This window comes from Zingiber officinale, chromosome 10A, assembly GCF_018446385.1.
Source record: "Zingiber officinale cultivar Zhangliang chromosome 10A, Zo_v1.1, whole genome shotgun sequence".
Classification (NCBI taxonomy): Eukaryota; Viridiplantae; Streptophyta; class Magnoliopsida; order Zingiberales; family Zingiberaceae; genus Zingiber; species Zingiber officinale.
In genome coordinates, this window is record NC_056004.1 from 21,366,127 (window position 1) to 21,391,839 (window position 25,713).

At 35.9% G+C, this 25,713-nt stretch overlaps 2 protein-coding genes across 10 annotated transcripts; both read left to right on the plus strand.

Annotated features, from left to right (window-relative positions):
- The first annotated feature begins 2,928 nt into the window (after positions 1-2,928).
- Positions 2,929-17,556, plus strand: LOC122026395 (regulator of MON1-CCZ1 complex-like). Of its 7 annotated transcripts, none has more exons than XM_042585112.1 (16): positions 2,929-3,081; positions 3,151-3,339; positions 3,420-3,521; positions 3,672-3,801; positions 3,869-4,076; positions 4,164-4,423; positions 5,926-6,079; positions 7,230-7,339; positions 7,432-7,519; positions 10,553-10,864; positions 10,942-11,016; positions 11,126-11,528; positions 11,648-11,825; positions 12,407-12,515; positions 15,519-15,698; positions 17,030-17,556. In XM_042585112.1, the coding sequence occupies exons 5-16, from the start codon at positions 3,909-3,911 to the stop codon at positions 17,189-17,191; spliced, it is 2,199 nt and encodes a 732-aa protein (XP_042441046.1). In that variant the 5' UTR covers positions 2,929-3,081; positions 3,151-3,339; positions 3,420-3,521; positions 3,672-3,801; positions 3,869-3,908; the 3' UTR covers positions 17,192-17,556. The 7 variants fall into 7 exon arrangements, with proteins under 7 accessions (XP_042441046.1, XP_042441044.1, XP_042441045.1 ...); XM_042585110.1 differs by having other exon boundaries at positions 3,875-4,076; XM_042585111.1 differs by having other exon boundaries at positions 3,888-4,076.
- Positions 17,557-18,797: 1,241 nt separating this feature from the next.
- LOC122027071 (solute carrier family 25 member 44-like) lies at positions 18,798-21,647 on the plus strand. 3 transcript variants are annotated; one of them, XM_042585897.1, is made up of 2 exons: positions 18,798-20,122; positions 21,331-21,647. In XM_042585897.1, the coding sequence occupies exon 1, from the start codon at positions 19,099-19,101 to the stop codon at positions 20,119-20,121; it is 1,023 nt and encodes a 340-aa protein (XP_042441831.1). In that variant the 5' UTR covers positions 18,798-19,098; the 3' UTR covers position 20,122; positions 21,331-21,647. The 3 variants fall into 3 exon arrangements, with proteins under 3 accessions (XP_042441831.1, XP_042441830.1, XP_042441832.1); XM_042585896.1 differs by lacking the exon at positions 21,331-21,647 and adding an exon at positions 21,189-21,324; XM_042585898.1 differs by lacking the exon at positions 21,331-21,647 and adding an exon at positions 20,584-20,598.
- Positions 21,648-25,713: the final 4,066 nt, after the last annotated feature.

A 25,713-nucleotide genomic window follows, 5' to 3' on the forward strand; every position in this document is an offset into this window, starting at 1 on the left:
TAGTTCACTTAGTTTAGCAACAACTCTTGTATTCAATTTCTAATATTATTTTGAGCTATAAAAAAGTGTAAGAGATTTCTCCGCCTTCAATGAAGGAGAATTTTAGGGGGCGTTTGGTTCTTTCCTAGGAATAGGAATAGGAATGAGAATCATTATATTGTGGAATGAGAATGGGTATGAATATGGATATCACTCTTAAAAGCAATGTTTGGTTAGTTGCATATCTTCTATCGGAATAAATCAAAATTTCCTTTTTTACCCTTAAAGGAAAATAAGAGAAAAAATTAGATGTGAGATAAAGATGAATGTAAGAGAAAAATATGATGAAAGAGAATGATGAGAGAGAAAGTATGATGAGAGAGAAAGTGTGATAAGAAATAATGAAGAGAGAGAAAGTGTAATGAGAGAAAATGAGAAAAGAGAGTATGATGGGAGAAAGCATGATGAGAGAGAAAATATGATGTAAGAGAAAGTATGATGGGAGAGGATGAAGAGAGAGAAAATATAATGAGAAAAATTGAGGAGAGAGAGTGTGATGAGAGAGATTAAGGAGAGAGAAAGTATGGTGAGAGAGAAAGTATGATGAGAGAGAAAGTGTGATAAGAGAGAAAGTGTGATGAGAAAAAAAAGAGAACAGTGAGTATGATGGGAGAGATTGAGGAGAGAGAAAGAATGATGAGAGAGAGTGTGTGTTGAGAGAGAAAGTGTGTTGAGGAAAAAGGAGTGTGACAACAGAGATTGAGGAAAGAAAAAGTGTGATGAGAGAGAAAGTGTGCTGAGAAAAAAGAGAAAAGAGAGTGTGATGAGAGAGATTGAGGAGAGAGAAAGTGTGATGAGAAAAAAAAGAGAAAAGAGAGTGTGATGAAAGAGATTGAGGAGAGAGAAAGTGTGATGAGAAAAAAAAAGAAGAAAGAGAGTGCGATGGAAGAGATTGAGGAGAGAGAAAGTATGATGAGAGAGAAAGTGTAATGAGAAAAAAGGGAAAGAGAGTGTGAAATGAGAGATTAAGGAGAGAGAAAGTATGTGATAAAATGATGAGAGAGAACAAGGAGAGAGAAGTGATATAAAAGAAAAAATAAATAAATATATTTTGATATTTGATATTAATGGAGAAAATTTTAGTTTTAAGTGAAGGGTATTTTGGGAATAAGGGAATATTTTGATTGATAAAAATAGGGTAATGGCTCATTGAAGGGGAGGTATATGAGAATGAGTCATTACCCAATTTCAAGGATTCATTCCCTTATTTGTATTCCTATTCCTATAATCCAAACATTAACAATGGCAATCAATGATTCTCATTCCCATTTCCCACTCCTATTCCCCTAAACCAAACGTCCCCTTAATGATATTTTATTTGTCTTGTATTAACAGTCATCTAGGTTATATCTAAGTAAAACATTGTAGCCTTCTTACTTATTTTCCTTTTAAGTTTTTCTTCTTAAATGTTATATTTGCTTAATTAATATCACATCCTTGCTATGTTCAAATAGAAGAGATTTTTTTTAAAACTTACTTACAGGATAATTCACCTCTTTCTTGTCGATCGCACGGTCCGCATGGGACTAACATGATTTATATCACTCAAAGAACTAATGAGATATAGAGATGGATAAAAGCAACTGTGATTTTTCCTGAAGAATCAATGAGATATGGATAAATTGATGTGGCTGTATCGATATGTAGAAGAGTCAAAATAGATAGATTGATGTATTGTGATATAAAAAGAAAAATATGGAGAAAACTGTAGCAAAAATTGGCGAGAGAGAGGGGAGGAGAGAATGATGAAAAATCGATTAGGATGTAAACGACGAGAAAAAGTGATGCAGATAGTAAAAATTAGGTTATGTGTCTGTGATTTGAAAAGGATAAGAAATTAAAATTACTAATAAGCCTTGAAATTATTTTTGGCATGAAAAAAAAAGAAATGTTAACATAACTTAATTTTAAACTTTACCAAATCAATTGAGAGTTGATTAGTAAAGAGTCTGGATTGTTAATTAAATAGTAAAATATTATAGTTTTAAATTATGTAATATAATTTCTAAGCGTTTTTTTTTTAAGATTTGGGTAGATTGTGATTGGTTTGACATGTAATGAGGCTAAAATGTCTTAGAACATCGGATTTTTAGAATATTTCTCTAAATATTACCCCTCTCAAATATCTTTCATCGGAGGAGATATTTCTAGGATGATTAAAAGTTTCGGACATAAGTTGGTACCTGATGAATTTTCTTTTGTAGAGCCCACCAAAAGTTGGGCTACCATTTTTTTTGAAATTCAATTAATTTTTTTGGACCTTTTAGGAAAAAGATAAAAAAAAAATAAAATTGAACGTTGGAAAATCATTTGGGTGTGAAAATATGATATTTGAAACGTGAGACCTATAAATATTTTGTTGGTGAGATTTTTTATTATGATATTTGAATAGTAAAATATTTAAAAAGTGATATGGAAATAGAGATTACAAATATTTAGGAGAAATATTTTTATGATATGAATACTTTTAGTTTATCTTGAGGGTTGAGCCACCCCTTCTTCGTGCATTTTGCTAACCAATCTAGGTTTATAATCATTTTAGTTCAACTTAGTTCCAAGTCAATATATGAAAAAGTTCATATGGCGCAACGAATTTTGCTTGAGATTATGTATTATAAAATTTATATTAATTTTTTTAATTAACATCACATATTCCCTTTATATTGATTAATCTTGAATTAATCTGTCTGACTATATAAAAACTTTCTATTACACATCAGATAAATCGAAAAGTAATTGGTTCAAGTGTTAAGTGTTAAGAAAACTTTTTCTATTAATTCGTGCAGTTGATTATATATATATATATATATTATTTATTTTTTTTAGTTGTATAAGGCCTTTAATGATGGGCCGAAACTGAAGCAAGGCCAGGAACGACATCGGCTTCATAACCGGGCACATGAATAGAAGTCCTTCGTTTCCCAATTCCCATTCGTCCTTGACCGGTAGTTCTATCACGTCCTAACTAAGTGTTTGGCTCTTTCTTGAAGTGGCATAACTCGGAGCATCTAACTTTTTGATCGCTTTTTCCTGATCCCTACGGTGAGATCTCGATTTCAAGTTTTTCTGTCGTTTGCAGTTACAGTGATCTACTTCGATTTCGTTTTCTAGAATTCGCATTGCGTTTCACTCGGGCGGAACCCTAGTTGCATTTGTCATTCGGATTTTGTCGAACTGTGGTGCGCTTGCCGGTTGTTTGTAGATCCTTTCATGTATTTGCTTGCTTTATCAAGGATCTAAATGAAGGAGAGAAAGACTGTTTCTACGTTGAAGCGTGTATTGCTTAATTGTGCTTCTCAGGTCGGTAAAAATTAGCCATCCGAACTTAACCAGTTAGAATATATGTTCTTTTGTTACTATGTTTTTAAACGTCTCTTCAGTCAAAAGAATACGGGTTGTGCATCGCAAAAAAAGTTCCGGAGATAGAACGTGATATGTGTTTGAAAGAATTCCTTGCACTAAAAGCATGCATGCAGAGCACGGTACCTGAACAATTTTTCTTTCAAAAGAACATTTTCATTCCTGTCAATCATCTTGGTGTTTGCAGAATAATTATTGCACCATGAATTTCTATCTTTTCCCTCCTAAACATTCCTTTACTGATATGAATTTTTTTTTTATTGATCTTGAAGATCAGAAACAAGGTGTAAAATTGACTCAGGAAAAAGATAAGCTATTTGGAGTCCCTTTTAAACTATTGGATATCCTAGAAGCAGGAAGACTAAGTTGATTACTGGTTTGAAACTCAAGCGTATTAAGCAGGTTTTGTTACAAAACTTATTTTTCTCCTAATATTGTTTGTCATTTATCTGTAAATGAGTATATACAGTGGCAGGTTACCTTGCTAGTTTCTAAGCTCCAAGTACACTATGTCGGATAAAGCTTCTGGTGAACAATCTCAGGGAGGAATTAATGGTTCTGGTGCACTCTCTCATGTTTATATTCAACATCCACCTCTGCGATGCAATGTTCCTGGAGTACAAGGATTGTATTATGATGATGGGAATAAGTTGATTCTGGCTCCATCATCTGACCATGTAATACAATTACCTTAAGTTTTTGATCATCTCTTCTGGGATATTTGTGAGAATGCTGGTTTTTTTTTCTGAAGTTTTACATTACAGGTTTTGTCCTGGAAAGTTGGTACATCTTCTGAGTTGGATCCACCTAGTTCCGATTTTGTTGGCGATGGACCTGTTTTATTCATCAGATATTCTCTTGATGCAAAGTTAATAGGAATTCAAAGGTCTCATCATGAGATACAATTCAAGAATAGAGAAACCGGGCAGACATTTAGTTACAGATGCAAAACTGACTCTGAGAGAATACTTGGATTCTTTTGGACAGACTGCCCGTCCTGTGATATTATATTGATTAAGACAAGGTTGTTTTGCTAAAATGTTGCTCACTGAGCAGCTATTAATGCTGATTTATACATTTTAATCTATAATGTTTTTTTTTTGAAATATCTCATCAAGATATTTTATCAGTGAGTAATGATAATACAATATTTAACAAGGTCACCGTCATAGTTTTATGTGGCCATGTGGCATTTATATTACTGACAATCATTATAGATCTGTAAATTCATGTAGGGTTACTATTATTTGTTGGTTTCTTGCTGTAACTAAATTGACCAACTTAGTTTAACTGTTTAACTGCCATACTAAAGATACCTTCTTGCATAAGATATTATCCTTTTATAAAAATTTTATATGGTGCTTGTTCACATTCTGTTGTTGCTGAAAATACTTCTTTGTTCAGCTAACTTAACATTTCTTAGTGGTTTATTGTTGAGGCTTACTGATAAATATTCCATGTACATGTGCTTATTTGTAAATATATCATTGGATATAATATATAAAAGAGAGGATTATCAGTGTTAATTTTTTATATATTTCTACATGGTATAGATCCCACCTCAATAGTTTCTCTCATGTTGCAATGCTAACTCCTATGGGTTCGGATCGTCTCCTCTTTCACCTTATCCCTTTTTAGATGTTGCTGGAGAATCTATGTGTTTGATTCTTGTGGTGACAGACCCTCCACAGTAGTCGCTGCCACACTTTTTCTTGCACCTCCATTGCTATGTCTTGAGATAGGAAATTATCAACATTGTCTGACCTACTACCTCCACTCAATTCTGTTGATCTTGTCATTGTTGTTGGACTTTGTTGCTTAGAAACTGAATAGGATTACCACTGAATATATAGTTTTAGAAATAATTAATAAGAAAATAATAAAGAGAATAATTAAGATGGAAGAATGTGAAGTCCTTTTAGATATCAGATACCTATTATTCAGTAAGATTGTGGTACAACCTTTCATACATTATAAATTAGAGTTTTGGAATATTAGGAAATAATATGTTAAAAAATAATATAACAAAGATGCAAATGCTAAGTTGAATGTGTTAGGTTATTAGGGAGACATTAAAAAAAAAACTACTATTGAAGTAATTAGGTGCAACTCCAGTTGTTGATAGAATGAGAAAAATATATTGAGATGGTATCAGTATGATAAAAGGTGGCTAATGAATTCTATAATTAAACAAGTTGAATTAATTAGAGTTGAAAGAGTAAAAGGTAGAGGGAAACCAATGAAAATTTAAGTTAATGTATTAAAAATTGATTATTGATTTGAATATTAGTATTCCTGTAGCCTTGCACAAAGTTTTATGTCAGATCATCTATGTAGCCAACTCCAAATAGTTGGGGCCTACATGTCTTCAGAATGATGAAAGTTGTAATAGGAGTTTGCAAACATATTTTATACAAAGAAGGCCCTTTATAGCCTTTTAACATTTAGTTCTGTATAAAACAGTGTTTATGCATGTTCAGGGGCAAACATATGTTTGATTATGGTTTACTTGAAATATTAATGCAGTGGCATAGACTTGCTCTCATATGAACCTGACATGAATTCTCTTCGGTTGGTGGAGGCTAAACGATTTAGTGTCAGTTGGTATGTCTATACTCATGAAAGCCGGATGGTTTTTCTTGCTTTTGGAATGCAGTGCACTATGTTCTATGGGTTTCAGGTAACATCTAACTTGATATATTATACACTTTGGTCAAACTTTAAATTCTGCTGTTTGTGAAGTGCTGCTATTGTCTATTTTATTGCCCTTTTTGTAGCAGGGAATCTCAGTGCTTTATTCTAGTGTGAGTGTCGTTGTCCATTTTTATTGCCTTTTCTTTGTATTAGGAAATCTTAATGGTCTTTAATCTTGTCACAGCTGTACATTTTTAATATTCACCTTAAAGTAAGGTTTAAAGTTTTGAGTTGATCTGGTGGCATGCCCCGAATTTTTGTTTTAACAATTCATCAGCACACGATACTCAACTGCACAAGGAGGAGAAGAGGGAGTGACACAACTCTGTAAATTGGGTGAATAATGAGATGAAGGAATTGGGTCATTGAAGGAATTAGGTGATCTCAATGGACAAATCAAGCTAGGAACTTGATAGAAAATAGTTGATTCCTTACGGGGCATCTCTGTTGTTGGCATCACCGTCACAAGTGTGAGGAGTTTGCGTTGTGTTAGGATGGGGAGGAACATGACATGAGTGGGTTAATTAATCTTAAGTCATATAATATACATATATATAATTATAATTTGTTTACTGTCTAGATATATATCTTTGTTAATTATATACACCTTAAATTATGTAATATAAGTTGTATACTGTTTAATCATTTTTTATTGAATAATAACTGTATTAATTAATTTTTAATTTTAACAAATACTGTATTTTAATTAATTAATTCTGTATAAATTATATAGTACTTCTTAAATAATATGGTCCGACTTTTTCTTGAGACTTCTCATTGGCAGGAGTTTCATGTAACGGACTATCCTTTTTTAAATAATATATCTTAATTAATTAATTGATGGGCAGTCTTGGTGCAACGGTAAAGTTGTTGCGTGTGACTTAGAGGTCACGGGTTCGAATCTCGGAAACAACTTCTTGCAAAGCAGGATAAGACTGCGTACAATAGACTCTTTCCCAGGACACTGCATTGGCGGGAGCTTCATGCACCGAGCTGCCTTTTATCTTAATTATTTAATTCTTTATAAAAATTATGTAATATATCTTCAATACTATATATTGATTAATTAATTCTGTATAAGTTATATAACAAATATTGCATTTTAATAAATTGTATTAATTTGTTGTTGTGTTCAGTTCTCATCAGGAGGAATTGTTCGCTTGCCTAAATTTGAGATGACAATGGCCAAATCTGAGGCAAACCACAAACCTGTTCTAGCATCAGAAGATGTTCATATAGTTACTATGTAAGCTTTGTCCAATTCTTTTGTCTGCCATAGCTACAAGTTTGTTACTTAAATCCAGCATTTTGTGTTGTTAAGCATGGTTTATATGACAGCTATGGTAGAATATACTGCCTGCAATGTGATAGGGTGGCTATGCGGCTCAACTTATATCGATTTTATCGTGATGCTGTTGTGCAACAGGTATGGAAGAAAAGTTCCAATGTAATTATTCTTGTTGTTTTGATTTTTTTTTTTAAAAAAAAATCTCCAAAGGTTTTTTGTGTGTGCATGCTATATTTCTTCTTTTTCTAATTGATTTAATGATAGAACTATTTTGTTCCTGTGCGGAGGTTCAGAAAGACATCAGGAAGGTCACTTCAGATTTTTAGAGATTTTATTTGGGCTTGATCCAGGATTATAAACTAGGAACATCTAGATCTATTAAATTACTTTTTATTGTATTAGCTAGTTCTTCTCTACCTCTACTCCTTACATTGTCTATTCTAATTGATTTAACTCATCTAACCATAGAAGTGACAATTCAGCGCAACTGGCCGGTTCCTATATGTGTGTGTGTATTTGTAAGTCTGCTGCGTATGGCTTCCATTGCACATGTTCATATTATCACATTTCATTTTTATTTTTCTCATTCAATTATCTGTGTTTAATTTTTTTTCTTCGATCCTACGGATGACACTACTCAAAGGTTCCAGAAATTACAATTTCAATTACCATTCTTGGACCTAGCATACTATGACTATTAAATTATAGAATGGCGTAATCCTTTCTTCTTGTTCCTGGACTACAGAAATAGAGTGCATAAGAGCTACTTATCATGTAACAAGCAATTCATCACTTGCTAAATTAGATCCAAAATAAATCCACTGTGTGATCTGTATGCATCTTTGTTATAAATTGGATCCAAGGAGATACGGTTTGTGATGATTTTTTTCCTTTTCAGTTGGTATGTGAATTTGATTGTACAGGTTATTCATAAATTTTAAATATGATTTGCTATCTTTCTACCATTGACAAGATAGAACAATGTATAATCGGAAAAATAACTAGGAGAAAAATTGTGACTTAATTTATTCCAAGAAAGTGTACCTTTAGAGTTTTCATCTCCGTTGTAAATCTGACTGTCTCCCCCTTTGTTAACATTACAATTTTCTCACTTTCAGATGTGAAAATTTATCTATACACACAAATGAGATATAATCATGTTATCTTAATAATCTTATGACTGTTCATATCAAATATAATTTTCATCTTGACTTGACTTATAAGTGAGTTGCAATGAGAAGGCAGTGTAAAAAGGTCTAAGACCCACATGAGTCAATCTTAACTTTAACATAAATTAATTCAATCCAATTTATATAAATCATATGGGTTACGATTTAAGGGTGTCAATTCGGGTGGGTCGGGTCAGGTTGATTTTTTTTTTAAACTTAACCCAAACCCGACCCGAACCTAAATTCAACCCTAAATCCCTAAACCCGAACCCGACCAACCCAAAAACTCGATTCAAAATGACTTTTGTTTTTTTTTTTTTAACTATTTTCCATATAATTTTTCACTTTTATCTCAATACTCCATCATTATCATACTAACATTGATATTAATATATATAACAACATCTTAAGATTTAACCCCAAAAAATCCACTAAACCCTATAGTTAGGTCTACCGGGTCAACTCGAACCTAACCCGACCCCACCCCAAAATTTTCAATCTGAAAATGCTCCAACCTGAATCTAAAAATGCCCAACCCGAACCTAACCCGACTCAACCCGAAAATTTTCAATCCAAAAATGCTCCAACCCGAACTCAACTCGAATCCGAAAATGCCCAAACCAAACCTGATTGTTTTCGAGTCGACTCGGGTTGGGTCGTCGGGTTGGGTTCATTTTTGACACCCGTATTAGGATTAAATTATAATTAGACCCAAAATAATTCAAGCTCATTTGAATTTGAATTCAAATTTTTAATTAATTTGAATTCAAAATTTGAAAGAGGTTTTAGCACCATTGGGTGTTGGATTAACTTCCCATTCAAAAGATCTATAAGATTCCTCAATTAAATCTTTCCAAAAGAAGGAAGACTACATCACTCATTTCTCTTCTCTCCACAAATCCTATGGTATTCCCTCGAATTTTGTTTTCTTTCCCCACTATTATTTTCCACATCTAGACTATCCTACTTGATTGACATGTACTAACCTTTCAAACCGACCAACCCATTTGTACCATTTGTCCTGGCTAGCTTGCTCGAACCATTTGGCTCAATGAGATCATCCAAATAAACCGTGCTGTTTTGCTCTTCATATTATATATTTTTGGAGGATTCTACCCACTCTAATCATCCAATCGAGTGACTGATTTGGATTGGTCCAACCCACTTTGCTCATTCATAATATAGTCTTCGTTCAATAGTCTTTTAAAGGGTTGAATAGAGGATGAATATCTATTTTATTAAAAAATAGAATACAAAAGGAATAACAATTCTTGGAATAGACTAACTATTTTTTATGAATATGAATTGATAATCCAAATTTACAGAATTCATAGGGAATTCCTATGGTCCAATTCCTAACAGATTTAGCTTTCGGTATTGATGGCCACTTAATTAAGCTTAGATTTAAGAAATTTCATGTCTCTATAACAGATCCTAAGCTTTTACTCTCCATGCTGATTAACTTGTATTGTCTCTTGCTACAACATTCTACCTACTTGTCTGTCATATGATTCAGAGGTAGATGCCTATTCTAGGCAGTGTATTAAAGAAATGCTCTTCTTTGGTGCATATGCTTATACAGTCTTAGTCCATATTGCATGGTACATGCAATTGACTACTTGTGCTGTTGCATAGTCTCTTCCTCAGAAAGATCAGTATTTTTTGCAACTTAAGTGTTTGCATTTTGTTCATCATCAGATCAGTTCATCTTTATATTTTGTTCATCATAGGATAATGCAAATTCTTTCTGGTATTAAATTTGGCTATTACAATTTAATAACAATTCATGATGCAGGATCATCTACAGTACGGACATCTGATTAGTCTTTACCCTTGAATAGCATGGATGCTTTTATAACTAGCTAATTTACAATTTTACTAATATGTTAATATATATGTTAACTTGGTCTAAGGACCACATACTTTGCAACACAAGAACACTCATTGAGATTATGTTTAGCTTTAAACGTCTTTAAGGACATACGTTATATATTTTTTTCAGGGGGCTTTACCTATTTACTCAAGCAAAGTTGCAGTTAGTGTGATTGACAATGTACTTTTGATTCATCAAGTTGATGCAAAAGTTGTCATAATGTATGATATATTTCTTGATTCTCTATCACCAATATCTGCTCCACTTCCACTTCTGTTGAGACGCCATTTAGTTTCTAGTAGACAAGGAGTGCAAGTTGAGGATAGTCTCACTAGTGCATATAGTGCAATGATATATGGAGACAATTGGATTTTCCTGGTTCCTGACCTTATTTGTGATATTGATAATAGTCTTTTGTGGAGGATTTCCTTGGATCTAGAGGTGAGTTTTAGTATTTGTGCCTTCCTTGTATCCTAAAGATGGGCTTGAATCATGTTAAAAGCTATAATGTCCTGCAGTCTATTGCTGCTAGTAGCTCTGATGTTCCATCCATTCTGGAGTTTTTACAACGTCGCAGATCTGATCCAAGTAAGGTAAAATAATTGTTATCATACTGATGATTCTAACTACAACTTTGCAGCTGTATTAATGGCAATGGCTTTAGATTTGGTGGATAATACAAATTATTTAACTGGCTTCCAGATTAAGACATTATGCCTTAGAATGATGTGCGCTATTATTCTCGAAAGAAGGCCAATATCAATCATCACAAGGGCGATAGATGTACTTGTCACATCTTATTCATACTGCATTAGAGTTGAAAATGCTTTTCAGGGAGGAAACAGAAGTTCAAAGAGAACCGAAAATTCAAGTGGCCAAATTGCAACTTCCTCTAACTTTGTGTCTGCAGAATCTTCTGGAGAAACAATTAATAGGAGCAAATCTATCATTGAAGTAGCAGAGAATAAATCAAAACAATCAATGACTCGAGGTTCTGATGATGAGCATGTTAATCATGCTGGAAATTCTGATGGTAAAGGATCATTTAATTCACTTTCTGATGGGGATGACAATCCAAATCTTGATGCCATGAAAATCCACTTGGGTGAGTCTCTTGATAATTCCTTATCAACTGTTTCTTTTGTCAAATTCGACATAGTTTATTAAGAAACTATGCATCTGGAACTCAGTCTTACTTGAAATAACCTTCCTTACAATCTGAAGGACTTCAATGTGGAAGCAGCAGAATTGATTCTGGTGTTTCTAACCAGCTGGAAACTCAACCAACTAGTGTGGCAATTTCACCGTATGAAATGTTTGAGTTTATATTTGCACCAGTAGAAGAAGAATTGGGGGCTGATCCTTCATACTTGATTGCGATTATTGTGGAGTTTTTACGCTGGTATGATATTCAGGACCTCTTTGTGATATAGAATCAAAAAAGGATATAGTGAGGATATTAAACTGATAATGCGGGAAGACAAGTGTTTCATTATATATTCTAGTCATTTGTATGGAACAAGAATAATTTTCTTTAATTATCAAAATGTTAATCACTTAATTGATTTGGAATGCACCCTAAACTAATAAGGCTATTCTATTCCATCCCATTTATTACAAATCATACTATCCCTAAGGGGTATAAAAAATAAGATCACTTTCTGTTTACTTTTTTATGATTTGCTACCTATTTATGATTCCAAGAGTACTAAATCCTAGGATGCTTCTTCCTTTCCAATTCCAGTATTCTGATACCTAATTATCAAACAAGGTTGCAGTTTGTGTTCAAAGAGAAATATTAGAATTTAAGTTTCAGTAATAGTCCTAATGAAAACCTGTACAATGTGGGAAACCAAAGAGTAGAAAATATGACCCATGCTTTATTTTTTTGGACCATAGACCTTCTTATTGTGCTTTTATTATTGGTTATTTTATTTTCCCTAGTACTAAATCGTTTTAGTGAAAAACTTGTATGGGCTGCAGTTCTATGAAGGAAAAGTTCAGGGTTCATCCTGACATGTATGCAATGGTGATCCAAATGCTAGTCCGCAGCAATCGCTATGGTGAACTTGCATTTTTTGTTACAAACAAGGTAATCTTCTAATTTGAGGTTCCTTTATTTATTTAATATTGTTATAATTTGGGGAAATTATTCCTCATGGAATCACTATGTAGTTCTCTACCTATACATGATATTATTAAGGATATGAAAAGTTATAAGTTAAACTCTACATATACAAATGAACCTACATAGCCCATAACACTTCCCTTCAAGATAGTTCTAATATGTTATAGAGAGATCAATTAGATTTAACAAAAAAAGGTAATTATTTCATTAGATTTGGACTTTCTTTCTAATGAAGTGACAATCAATTTCTATATACTTCTCTTTTAAAATATAACATGTGAAGCTATAAAGATTGCAGTTTGATTGGCATAATAAAACTTCATTGACTCTGCATGGGCATGCCTTAGCTTAGTCATCATATACTGACTACTCAAATGAGTTTGCATGTTATATTCTGCCTTTGCACCTTGCAACCATTCTTTGTTTTTGGATACCTCCTAAGAGAATACAATAGATAGATGTACATTTTCTATCTGTAGGGCAGTCTGCCCACTTGTATCAAACTATTTCATAATCTGTAGATGATTTTGATTACAAAATATAAAACCTAGTCCTTAGAGCATCTCTTGGGTAATATAGAATCCATCGTAGTAGTTGTTGTCCATAATCATGATAAAAATTTTCTAGAAACAAGCTGATCACACTAACAATATTTGAGATGTCATATAATGATTTCAAGATAGCTCAATTTTCTACTAGTTTTTGAATTACACGAATAGTTAGTGGCTCCCCTTGGTACTAACCAAACACCGAAATCTGTAGGAATATGTATAGATTTAGTCCTTAGCATGTGAGCCTCCTTGAGTATAACCATTATATACCTTCTTGGCTTCTAAGCGAGCAACTTATGAACCAAGGAATACTTAAGGTTACCAATTCGTTTAGTTTACAAGTGCTGATGAAGGGAATTTTCAAATTTGCTTTTCTATGGTGCTATTGCTAGTGATGCTAATATCATCCATATAGGTAATAAAAAATCACCTTTAGATAAAACACTTATCATGCCAATTGCAGAAGAGCGGATTTAAATTTCTCAAAATCAAGCTCCTAGAGAAATGAGCTTTCAATTGCAGAAGAGCGGATTTACACTCTATATAAACTTTCTTCAAAAGATCACCATGAGGGAATGCATTTTTTATATCAAATTAATGAAGGGGCCAGTGAAAGCTAGTAGTTAGGGAGTGGAAGGCTACTAGAAAGAGAATGTATGAATGTATAGATCTGAGTATAACCCTTGGCCACCAAAATTAAAAGTACATGTAGTGAATGCTTAACTGAAAAGACACATCTACAAGCCATGGTGGACACCTCTGAAGGAAGAGAAATGAGCTCCTAAGCACCCTGATATATAGACATTTCTAATAATCTAAGGATAAAGAAGACACAAAACCAAACTATTTGAGTGATAGAGATACATAGGACAAAAAACAATAAATTGGTTGAGAAGTGAAATATTTATTTGTACCTTTGCAGAAAGGAATAGGATTGTCCAAATTATATGGGGATCTGGGATGATGATTGGCGACTAGAGAGTGAGAGTAACAAATAACGATAGGAAAATAGGAGTCTTAGGGAGGTGCTAGAGTGTCTCCACATCTTGGTCGTCAACTGTACACCGGAGGCGCCCAAGTGCTGGGTCAATAGTAATAGATGGCTGGGGAGGTGTATGATTAGGTTAAAAGGACAATGAAATAAGAATAAGGAGAACTCCCTTAACAAATTTAAGTAGATATGGTTGGATGACCTAGGGTTTACAAGAGAACACTTGACTGATGGTGGAAGCCAACTGACTGAGGTAACTGTTAGCAGAGTGAAGATTATAGTGATAAGGAGGCTATAAATAATCTCTTTAGTGTTTCTCTAGTGCTCATAGTGTTAATCTTCTTAGCTTTTACTTGATATTGTAAGAAGATAGACATTGTATAAGGTTTCTCCACCTCTATAAGAGATCCGAGAAAGAGAAACATACTAGGCTTTTAGGAGTGACTCACTAACGAATCATAGGTTGTGGAGCCAGAATGAGGGTTCTAAACCATATTATATTGCCGTGGAAGAGTTGATATGCATCGACTTGTATTTTTGTTTTATTTGCAAACTAATTGATCTGAACACTTAGTTGAACACATAAAATGGATAAGGAGCTTCATGTTGGTTTTATATATTCTTTTAGCAAATATAAATAACAATTTTATAAAGGCAATTTGACCACATCGAGTGAGGTGATTTCAAGATGGTATTTATAAACATTTCACACTCTCGGGCATGTGATCAAATTTATGGCATATTGTAATCAAAGGGCATGTTCTGCTTGAATTGCTCTTAGCCTCTAGATTCCAATATCCTAGTTGCCAATAGTTGATGGACAGTTAAAGAAGACATATCACTTATGATCAGAACTGAGTTCTCTTTTACATTCTAATGTAATAAATTTCGCTATTTTAATTTGTTAACTGATTTAATCATCTTAAAACATCTTATGCTTCAAATTCCACTGCCTGTTTAGACTCATAATTAAGATCAATATATCTTGGTAACTTTATAGGTTATTAGATTGGAATATCAGAACCATTGGCAAATTAACACTTGTAAAAATTGGAATGTGTATCAACATGATTAACTGGTAGTCTTATCAACCAATCAATATCATTTCCAGAAAAGAGTAAGCCCATAGTTGTTCCTAAAACATTAAAATCCTCTGGGCTCATTGTTGAATTGCTTGTTTAATATAAAACCTCATCAAGGCTGGTCATTAATTTATTGCATTGGGGAAATATAAACTATCTTATATCATACTTTCTTGCAGACTAGATTATTCTTTTACCTGAATAATTGACATGCACTTTCTATTTCACTTCAAGGAGGAATATTCTCTACATTTGGAAATCTGTTCTTATTAAGCTTTAAAAGTGTAGATAGTAGAAGATTTTTATGGTCAACTAATACTTGATGAATATGTCCCCGCTACAGATCTTGGAGCCATCTAAAGAAGTTGCCTTGCAACTTTTGGAACAAGGTCGTCAAAACTTGCAAATTCAAAAGCTGGGTATGGATATGCTTAGGCAGCTATCTTTCCATCATGATTATGTCACCATACTTCTGCAAGAAGGATACTACCTTGAAGCTCTGCAGTATGCCAGAAAACACAAGGTACTCTCATTTACTATTGTCCTCTTACTAAACCTAGTACTTGAAACATTTTAAGTAGTGTGGTGATACAAAGATCCCTAGTCCATTTCTTTCCCTACTGCTATCAGTGTGTAGCGGCAATCTGTGTGGGATTTTGTGAACATGCATAAAAGGGAAGTCCGGTGCACTAAGCTCCCGCCAATGCGGGATTCCAGGGAAGGGTCTATTGTTTAGGGATGTAGAAGATAAATGTGAAACATTGAAAGCTTTATGGAAGATTTGACAAATAGCATGTCATAACACACAAACATGATATTAAAGTTATTGGAGCAAAAATGTGATATTGCTTACCCCAAGCAGCCAGTATCACCGGCTCACGACAAGATACTGGCAGGCAAATGTGTGTGTGTGTGGGGGGGGGGAGTTTGCCCTAGACAACGGTTTTTTATATGAGGGAGGTCAAACACCCAATGAGGTATTTGCCATCCACTGGGAATTGATCCCTAGACCTATTGGTGGCGGCCACATGAGATTAAAGTTATACTGACACTGGTCATGTTTTAATTAACTGGAAAAGAATAATGTATGTGATTATATACCATAAATGAGAAAACGGAAACTTCACAGAAAATTTGATAAATTGCATGTCATAAAAAAACCTGTCATCAAAGTTATGCTGATGCTTCTAACTTTCTAATCATTGACAACCAAGGAAAAAGAGGTGGTCATAAAGCTTAAGATTTTGTTATTTTTGCATGCATATGCATGTGTGATGCAGCTTACGACATTCCGCCTGTTGATTAATTTTATATACTACATATGCCCAAGCCGCCTGTTGATTACTTCTATATACCACATGCTGACCTCAGCTGTAAAATGCGCCTTGCGGGAATATTGGCTTACAATGCTTACATAGATTTTAGATGTTTACAAAGGTTGATCATGATAACTAAGGTGACGTTTTGTTAAATGACGAGAATGACTATAGGTATGAGTTTGATAATAAGATGGAATGAGAATGGAAAGGAAATCCACCTAGTTATATGAGTTTGGTTGATTGCTATAAATCTAGAAATCATTCCCAAATTGTCATTCCCAAACCCACAATCCAAATACTATCTTTTATTATCATTTCATTCTCTCATTCCCAAATCCATCAACCAAACACCCCCTTAGATAGTGCGCTTATAATTTGAAAAAGTTGAAAATTTTGTTGCACCGTCCAGATAGAATCTCTAACCAAGTTCCAGGCCGTTTCATCTCCTTAACAGCATGTTCCATTCACACTTCTGTTTCTTAATAAACAAGTGGTCTGCTTTGCATGGCTTTATTGACATTTCATCTGGTTGCAGGTTATTACAGTGCAGCCATCATTATTTCTTGAAGCAGCAATTGCAGCTAACAACTCGCAACATCTTGCTGCAATTTTGAGGTTTTTCTCAGATTTCACACCGACTTTTAATATCACTTCCGAGTACGATCGATACTGCACAATACTGAGTGAGATGAGTTAGCAGAGTGAACCTGCATAAATATCATTTCTGGAATCCTTAAGTCATTGCCTCTGCTCAAACAACATTTATGATCGAGGAAAACCAAATATTTACTTTTTATGTCCATGTTGGTTCTGTGGGATATGGATGCCAGAGAGCTGTTTGTGTGAATTAGGTAGTAATAAGCCGAGCCCTTCACCTATAACACAACGAGTGACTGTGAATGAACCTGCTGTCGTTTGTATTTCGCACAATGGGATGACACAAGCTGCAGCGGTAAGATGAACATAATAGTCTCATATTTGTGTAATTTTTTTTTAAAAAAAATTATATGAATACCAAACATTTCAAAGAATGGGAGGGATCACAATAATTCTTATTTACTAGTCGATTTGTGTCTTGTCATTTTGCATTGCATCAAATGATTTCAAAGAATGGGAGGGATCACAAGGTTGAAAAATTCTTATTTACTGGTCCATTTGTATCTTTACATGCATGTAATTTATATATCCATAAGATATTATTATATATATATATATATTTTTCGACTGATCAAATTTAGTACTATCTAATAAGATAGTATTTAGCACTATCTAATGGTATGCATGTTTATGAATAGTTAGCATTCCTGAAAGAATACTTATTCCATCTTAATTGCATAGTAATCATGTCGTGTGGTATTTCGATCGCTGAAGACATTGGAAGCTGTGAAAAGTGTCTGCCCTTAGTGACTGTTTGGGGGTAAATCTACCTGGTTCTTGATAAAGTAGTTTGGATACGAAAAATTATTTTTATCTTTGGGAGTTTTTTTTAAAGAAGCATACCATATTAAAGATGATTTAAAATTTAAGAAAAATATAATAATTTTAATTAAAATTACTATATTAATATTCTCTCCTTTTTCTTAAATTATTTTTTATATTTTTTAAAATTTAAATCTATCAGGTCCACGGACCTAGGCTTACATCAGCAAAAGTAGGATATATTACTTTCCAAATCCAAACTATTGGCACCACTCCACTAAGCATATCATAGGAGAAACACGTGCCCTTCGTTACATGGGCTTCCTTTTTATCCGGGACCATCGCATCCGACGGTTTAAATCGCATCGGACCGGCTCGGCCAACCACCATATTCAACCGGCGCCCCGCCGAGGAATCAGCCGCCGGAGGATCAATGTCTTTCATACTCAAAAAATCGACACCCACTCTCAGCAACAACCTCAACAAAAGAGTCCCGCAGTCTCATCGAGTGAAAGAAGACAGGCGTTGCAATGTGCTGGGTACGTTTGGGTCAGAATTCGGTAATCAGCGGAGTAAACTCTGATATATTCTCTTCCCATTGTATTTATACCCAATAATCTCGCTTTAATAATGGTCGTGGTTCCCAGTGTTTGGCCGAAGCAGATGATGGGTAGAAAAGTGGAAACGTAACGATCCAAAAGTAAGTGAGCTATGTCGTTGAAAGCGGTAAAGCCTGACACGTCATCCTGGTGTCTCGGTAACCTGGCTTTGAGGACCCCAAAACGGGATCATCAGCTGTAAAATTACACGTGTCCCTTTGGTCGTCGGTAGAAAGGGCCTAGAAATATGCAATTAAGCCCCTTCGAGATCTAATAAATAGTACTAACCCCTACCCTAACCTTACCAAGGCACCGGCTTCGTCGTCGTCGTCGTCGTCCCTTTTCTTGCGCAACTCTGGATCCGGCTCTGGAGCCCATGTCGTCGATGAACGGAGAGCTTACTCCGATGAGGATATCCTCTCGAGAGTTGACAGAGAAGCTTCGATTCTTACACCGCCTCTTCATCTGAATACGTTGAGTTGTTGCTTAATATAGTGTGGATTGATTAGGATTAGGCTTCTCATAGGGGTTTTCTGTGGAGATGGAAGAGAGGTCGAGAGTCTGATAGAGAGATCCAGTAGGGGAGATGAGCTATATGGCCGCTACAGGGGCGGAGGAGGAGGAGGAGGAGGAGGAGGAGAGTGTGGCGGCTACGGCAGAAGTGGAGATCCACTTGCCGGCGGAGGTGGACTGGGAGATGCTCGACAAGTGGCGATTTTTCGTTCTCGGCGCGGCCCTTTTCTCCGGCGTATCTGCGGCTCTCTACCCGGCTGTCGTCCTCAAGACTCGGATTCAAGTTGCGCAGCCGCCGTCTCCGTGCCTCCTCCGTGCGGTCGCGTCCATCCTCCGCCATGAGGGTCCCCGTGGATTCTACCGCGGATTCGCCACCTCCCTCGCAGGTACCGTCCCCGCGAGGGCGCTTTACATGGGCGCACTCGAGGCCACAAAGAGCGCTGTCGGTACAGCGACCCTACGCTTCGGCGTCCCTGAGCCTGCAGCTTCGGCTGCCGCCTCCGCTGCCGCTGGCCTTAGCGCGGCCATCGCCGCCCAGTTCGTCTGGACGCCGATCGATGTGGTCAGCCAACGCCTCATGGTGCAGGGCTCCGCTGCCGCTGCTAAGTACCGCGGTGGTGTTGACGCTTTCAAGAAGATCCTTTGCTCCGATGGCCTTCGCGGCCTCTACAGAGGGTTCGGAATGTCGATCCTCACCTATGCGCCATCAAACGCCGTTTGGTGGGCCTCCTACAACCTTTCTCAGAGACTCATCTGGAGTGGTATCGGCTACCACATGACCGAAGGAGGTGGCGAGTTGAGGCCGAGTTACGGAGCTGTGATGGCAGTTCAGGGGGTGAGCGCAGCGATGGCTGGTGGAGCGTCCGCAGTCATGACGATGCCGCTTGACACGATCAAGACAAGGATGCAGGTGTTGGATGGTGAGGGTGAGAGGATGACAATTGGGCGAACAGTGAGGAGCCTTCTGAGAGAAGGGGGTTGGGGAGCATGCTACCGAGGGCTGGGTCCGAGGTGGGTTTCGATGTCATTGTCCGCCACCACCATGATCACCACCTATGAGCTCTTGAAGAGGCTTTCAACCAAAGAATCTCCATGAGGTACTTCAAGCTAAATAATCTTTTCTTTTCTGTTTATGCCCTCTCCAATTTTCTTAAATCAGTTTCGTTTTATGTATATATTTAGTAGAACTATAAATCACATCTCGTGAGATCGAATCCTTTGTTACTAATGAAATGTGCTGATTCAATCTAATCCAACTAGGATATGCGTTTTTGTAACCAAATAAAAAAGTTAAACTTCCTTGCTTTCTGATTCAAGCATCTAGAAGTGAATTTTTTGTTCAGAAGGGATGGGAAATGAGGGTTTGTAAGAGTGTTCAGGTGTGAAACTCACTGGAAACCAAGTTGAATACTTTTTTTATCATTGCATTTCAGTTTTTGCTGTAGAATTTTGAGATGCCTGCCAATTTTTTGGCCCAAACCTACTATTTTGTAGACTGATAATGGTTGCTAAATACAAATCCTTGAACTGTGATAGAATTGATGCGAACTATTTGCAGAAAATAACAGAAAGTTAACGAGTGAGAATGAAAGAATCATATAACAACAAAGAAGTCTTATATCATTGTGGGGCTTTTATGGGCACACCAAGTTCGATAAAGGTGAGGGGACCGGGGAACTTTAGCTGTTGCTAATAATCAGTAGGATTGGTTTCATCTTCTTAGTCTCCACTCCTCCATCTCTTCTTCGGTTCTTCCCCTCTTTTACAGTGGCCTTTGTTTCAATGGACAGTGTGATACAGCAATTTTTATTTCATTGTTCAATTTAGGTAAACTTGTTCTTTGACATTATGAATATTGGCTTTGATTTATTGACCACGAAGTGAGGGAACAGCACACTGATCTCTGATAAATGTCTTCACTGTTATCGCTCCTGTCTAGCATCATCGAATATGTCCCAGAATTCAATACATTCATGAGCCATTTATTTATCTTATTGTTGGTTGGTGGATATATTTCTTTGAATAATATAGTTTGATAGGCTAGTTATCTTAAGCTTACGGCTTGGTAAAGCAAGCTCTTATGATTGGCCAAACCTGACTAGAGTTGGCAGTATTACTTCGAATTGTTTGACTAGTCACTCCAATATGTGTTTGTTTCCCCAGATCAATCTTCTTCACGGAGATTATGGAGGCTAAAAAAACAGCCTCTAAACAATTCAATCCATGAGTCAGCATATAGCTGAGTCTTTATATAGATTCTTCTGCTAGATGGTACGGGAACATATTAAATGCACCGAGCTTACAGGAACTGTCAGCATTTTGGATAAGGGAATATTGCTTCTGGTCAGGCAAGTGGTTCTTTTGAATGGCTTGCAAGGATAAGATCTCCAGCACGGCCTCTACGTCTAAAGAGAGTGATAAAAGAGTCCAATCTAATCAGAGCCCCTTGGTTATCAGATCCAGAGGTGCTTATTCTAACTTATGCATTTAATATCGAAAAGTGCCTGCACATGGGCTCAGATTTAGTAGTTGCTTGAATAAATAAAAGATATTTTCCTTTTTGTCATGGACAACAACTCGTTCTGTAAATAAAATGAGAGAAACCTGGAGAGATTCTCTTTCCTCGCTATCTTAATCAAACCTTACTGGGAGCTGGATTGTATATGCGAGCGAGCATCCTTTTCTTTGTCCTGAAACAGGGATAAGATACGAAACTGGGTCAATTGGAGAAGGTAGATTTCTGTAGGGGGTCTGATGCAGACACTTGTCCACTCATTCTGGATAGGGTTGGTTCAGTGGGCGGGCCAATGTTGGCTGTGGGATTGAGATTTCTGCAGTCTGGGCCCGCCACTCGCCTATGTCCCTTTTCGACCCTCAATTTGATTTGAAGGACAAGATATCTACTATTCCTTGTCAACCCAGTTGGCAAGTCTCGTTCCTTACAAGGACAAATACCGGTCCATCTCCGAAGTGTCTCCGTCCACGGATCATGGATGCTTGGCTTTGGGTGCAACCTTAGCTGTATCTTGTATGGTACGATGCATCAGGACACTTGTATTGTATGTATCTCTTTTCGCATTATTAAAGTCGGGTTAAGTATTTTTTTGACGCGTTTGAGTTTCAGATTATTTTTTTTTAAAGTCGTACTCTTATAATTATTTTTACATGTATTTTAAAAAAAAATCCTTTCGCCACCCCCGTTTGGTGGCCTTGTTGGACGACTTGGCCATGCGGCGGTTGTGGTCACTCGGCTTGGCCGTGCAGCTGCAAGGCCTAGCTGCCTTGTCACGGGGCTTGGTCGCTTGATCATGCAATCGTGGGGCTCAACTGTGTGGCTGTCTTGATGGCCTTGGTCAAGTAATCAGGTTTCGAGATTGGCCTGACGAGGTGCTATTAGGTTTGTTCAATTTTAAACAGGTGTAAAAATGAGTCGTCTCTAACTTTACCTATATAAAAGGTTTATAAAGATGGTTGCGTTAGGACAATATATCCTTATAATTTATCGAATTGACTATACCTATATAAAAGGTTTATAAAGATGGTTGCGTTAGGACAATATATCCTTATAATTTATCGAATTGATTGACTTGAACGTTTTAGAATTAACTGATTATATATATATTTTTTCTTTAACCTATATGGTTAAGTACACCGGTGTCTGATATTTTGGTATCGTTCGTGATCCGAAGATGTTGAATGTATAGGTAGGCTGATGGAGTTCATTAGCACGGTGAGGACATCTTTATCGACGATGGGACGTGATTCGAACATTGCTTGCATAAATAAATCACTATCTGTTTCAATGCTACGTGACGGTTGTCGTCTTCGGGATACCTGATGACCAACGGTAACTAACATGCACCCACGGTTTTTATGGGTCCTATTATGGTTCAGTAGGATTAGTTATCAAACTATATTTTAACTACTATCAAATTTAAATGCTAAATAACATATAAAAAAAATGGAATTTTACCCTAAATAATCTTCAGATTATATTTATGTTTTAGGTAATATTATAATCTAAATAAATCGTATTATGGATATATTTTTTTTAGTATTGTGTTGTTATATTATACGTTAGTTGCTATTAAATTATAAATCATCAAATAGATAAAATTTGTTTGGAGATTGTTGGTATAATTATTTTTCAGGTTAAAGTTGATCAGTTTGATTAACCTTGAGTGAATTGAATTTGAGTTTCGATGTTTGAACAATATTGTATAGATAACATGTTTGGATAATATCTTGTGAGATATATGTGAGAAAGGTCATGTAGGTCAAGGAAGATCGATATTAAATTGATAAAGTCTTAATTGGAGGTTAGGCAAAGAAAGTCCTAACTCAAGGGTTAGGTAAAGGGAAAGTCCAAGTGAGTCAGGAAGGATCGCATATTGACAAGGAAAGTCCTAATTATGGTTAGACAAAGGAAAGTTTAAGTGGATCAAGAATGATCACACGTTGGGAAGGAAAGTCTTAATCGCGGTTAGACAAACAGGTCCAAGTTGATCGGGGAAGATTGCATGTTGACAAAGGAAAGTCTTAACTGTGGTTAGACAAAAAGAAGTTCAAATAGATCCCGGGGGATCGTACGTTAGGAAGGTTAAGTCCTAAAGCAAGAGGAAAATTCAAGTGCGTCAAGGAGAATCGCACTTAGTGATCGGAAGTTCAACGAAAAGTTGGCAAAGTCCAAGTGGATCAAAAGATTAATCGGACACCTGGTGGAGAAGTCCCAACAGGTCACGGTTAAGTAAGTTAGGGATGGACAATCGATTAGGCAATCGATTGTGCTAAATCCAATCGATTAGTGGGAGCTTGTTTTTGTGAAGTTGAAAGGGCTCAGATCGATTGGGTAATCGATTAAGGTCAAACCTAATCGATCATGTGATTGATTGAGAGAAGTTCATGAAACAGAAAAGTGTTGGATAAATTGGGTAATTGACCTGGCCAATCGATTGGGTGTGTTTTCTTAGTGACGTACAGAAACATGGTGAATTGATCACCTTGAACCCAATCGTAATCGATTGGGAAAAGCTTGCGACAAATAAAGAACTTCTAAATCGATCAGGTGATCGATTGAAGTTACTTGATCGATTGAGTAATCGATTGAGAGCAATTCGTAAGCGAACAGAAGACTTCGTAATCGATTGAATGATTGATTAAGAAGGTCCATAATCAATTGACTAATCGATTAATTGATGAAGAAAAGAGTCATAGCAAGATTTGGATGGTTGGATGCGCTCGAATCTGACATGACAGTCAATTGGGGGTAGGGGTGATCGCGGATCGGGTTGGTTCGGTTATTAGGGTAAAAAATTATCCGGTCCTATTAGATCAGATAATACAATATCAGGATCTACATCCGACCCTATATCTGACGGTTATTATATATCAGATATCCAACGATTTATCAGTTATTTGGATATCCGACCTTATATCCAATGAAATATAAAATATAAAATATAAAATATAAAATATAAAATATAAATATAAAATAATAAAAAAATAAAATATTTTAAAATGATAATAGACATTACTCATTACACGTTGTAGCAGTTAATCGTCAGTAGCTGTTACAACGTGTAGCAGTTTATCGCCAGTAGCTGTTACAACGTGTAGCAGTTTATCGCCAGTAGCTGCTACAACATGTAGCAACTTATCGGCAATAGTTGCTATAAGTAGGGGTGATCGTGGATCGGGTTGGTTCGGTTATTGAGATAAAAAAATATCCGGCCCTATTAGATCGGATAATGCAATATAGGGACTCTACATCCGGTCTTATATCCGGCGGATTTTTTTTCGGTTTGGTTTGGGTCGGTATAAGCGGGTTGGTCAATTTGGTGGGTTGACTGTTCACCTCTAATTGGGGGTAAAGTCAATCGATTGGAAGTTCTAATTCGTGAGATATAAAGACGTTGATGAAGATTCAAATGCAACACTTTTTCTTCGATTCTTTCCGTCAATTCTTGAAGGTTCTTGTAGCAAAGTGCTGTTGTATTTCCATGTATCAAAAGGCGATCCACAACAACAAGAGATCAAGAGCAAAGGTAATTCATTATTATATTTTCTTATTATATTTCTTGTTGTATCTTGTATTCGCTTGTGTATTTGCTTATATGAGATTTCTTTGCCTCCTAGAAGGAGGATTTTATAGTGTATTATGAGTGAGGAGATAGACCCTTGGATTAGTCACCTCAAGAAGGTGGATATCAAGTAAAATCAAGGGTGTTAGCGTTTGTTTCGAGTTTTCACTACAATAAATCAATAATAAATCGATTAGAGCTAATCACCCCTTCTAGCTTGTTGGAGTGTCCTAACAAGTGGTATCAAAACGAGGTCACTTTTTATTTGACTAATTGTCGAGAGAGTAACAAGCTAGAGAAAGAAGACATTGAAACTTGAAGGCTTAATTTCAAAGTTAAGAAATTATCATTAAAAGAGTTTAAATTCTAAAATAAAGTTTAGAGACATATTCAAATATGATATTTGGGTACTTCCACTATTCAGCATTGAAAGCTTTAATATTTGGAAATCAAAGATTGAAAATTTCTTCATGATGAAGATGGAATAATGATTTGTTCTAATGGAGGAGTTTCAAGCTCTAATGGATAACAAAGGAAAGCTTCTTAGGATAAGAAAGTGGACCGAGGAACAACTAAGATAATCTGAGACCAATGATAAGGTAATCAAA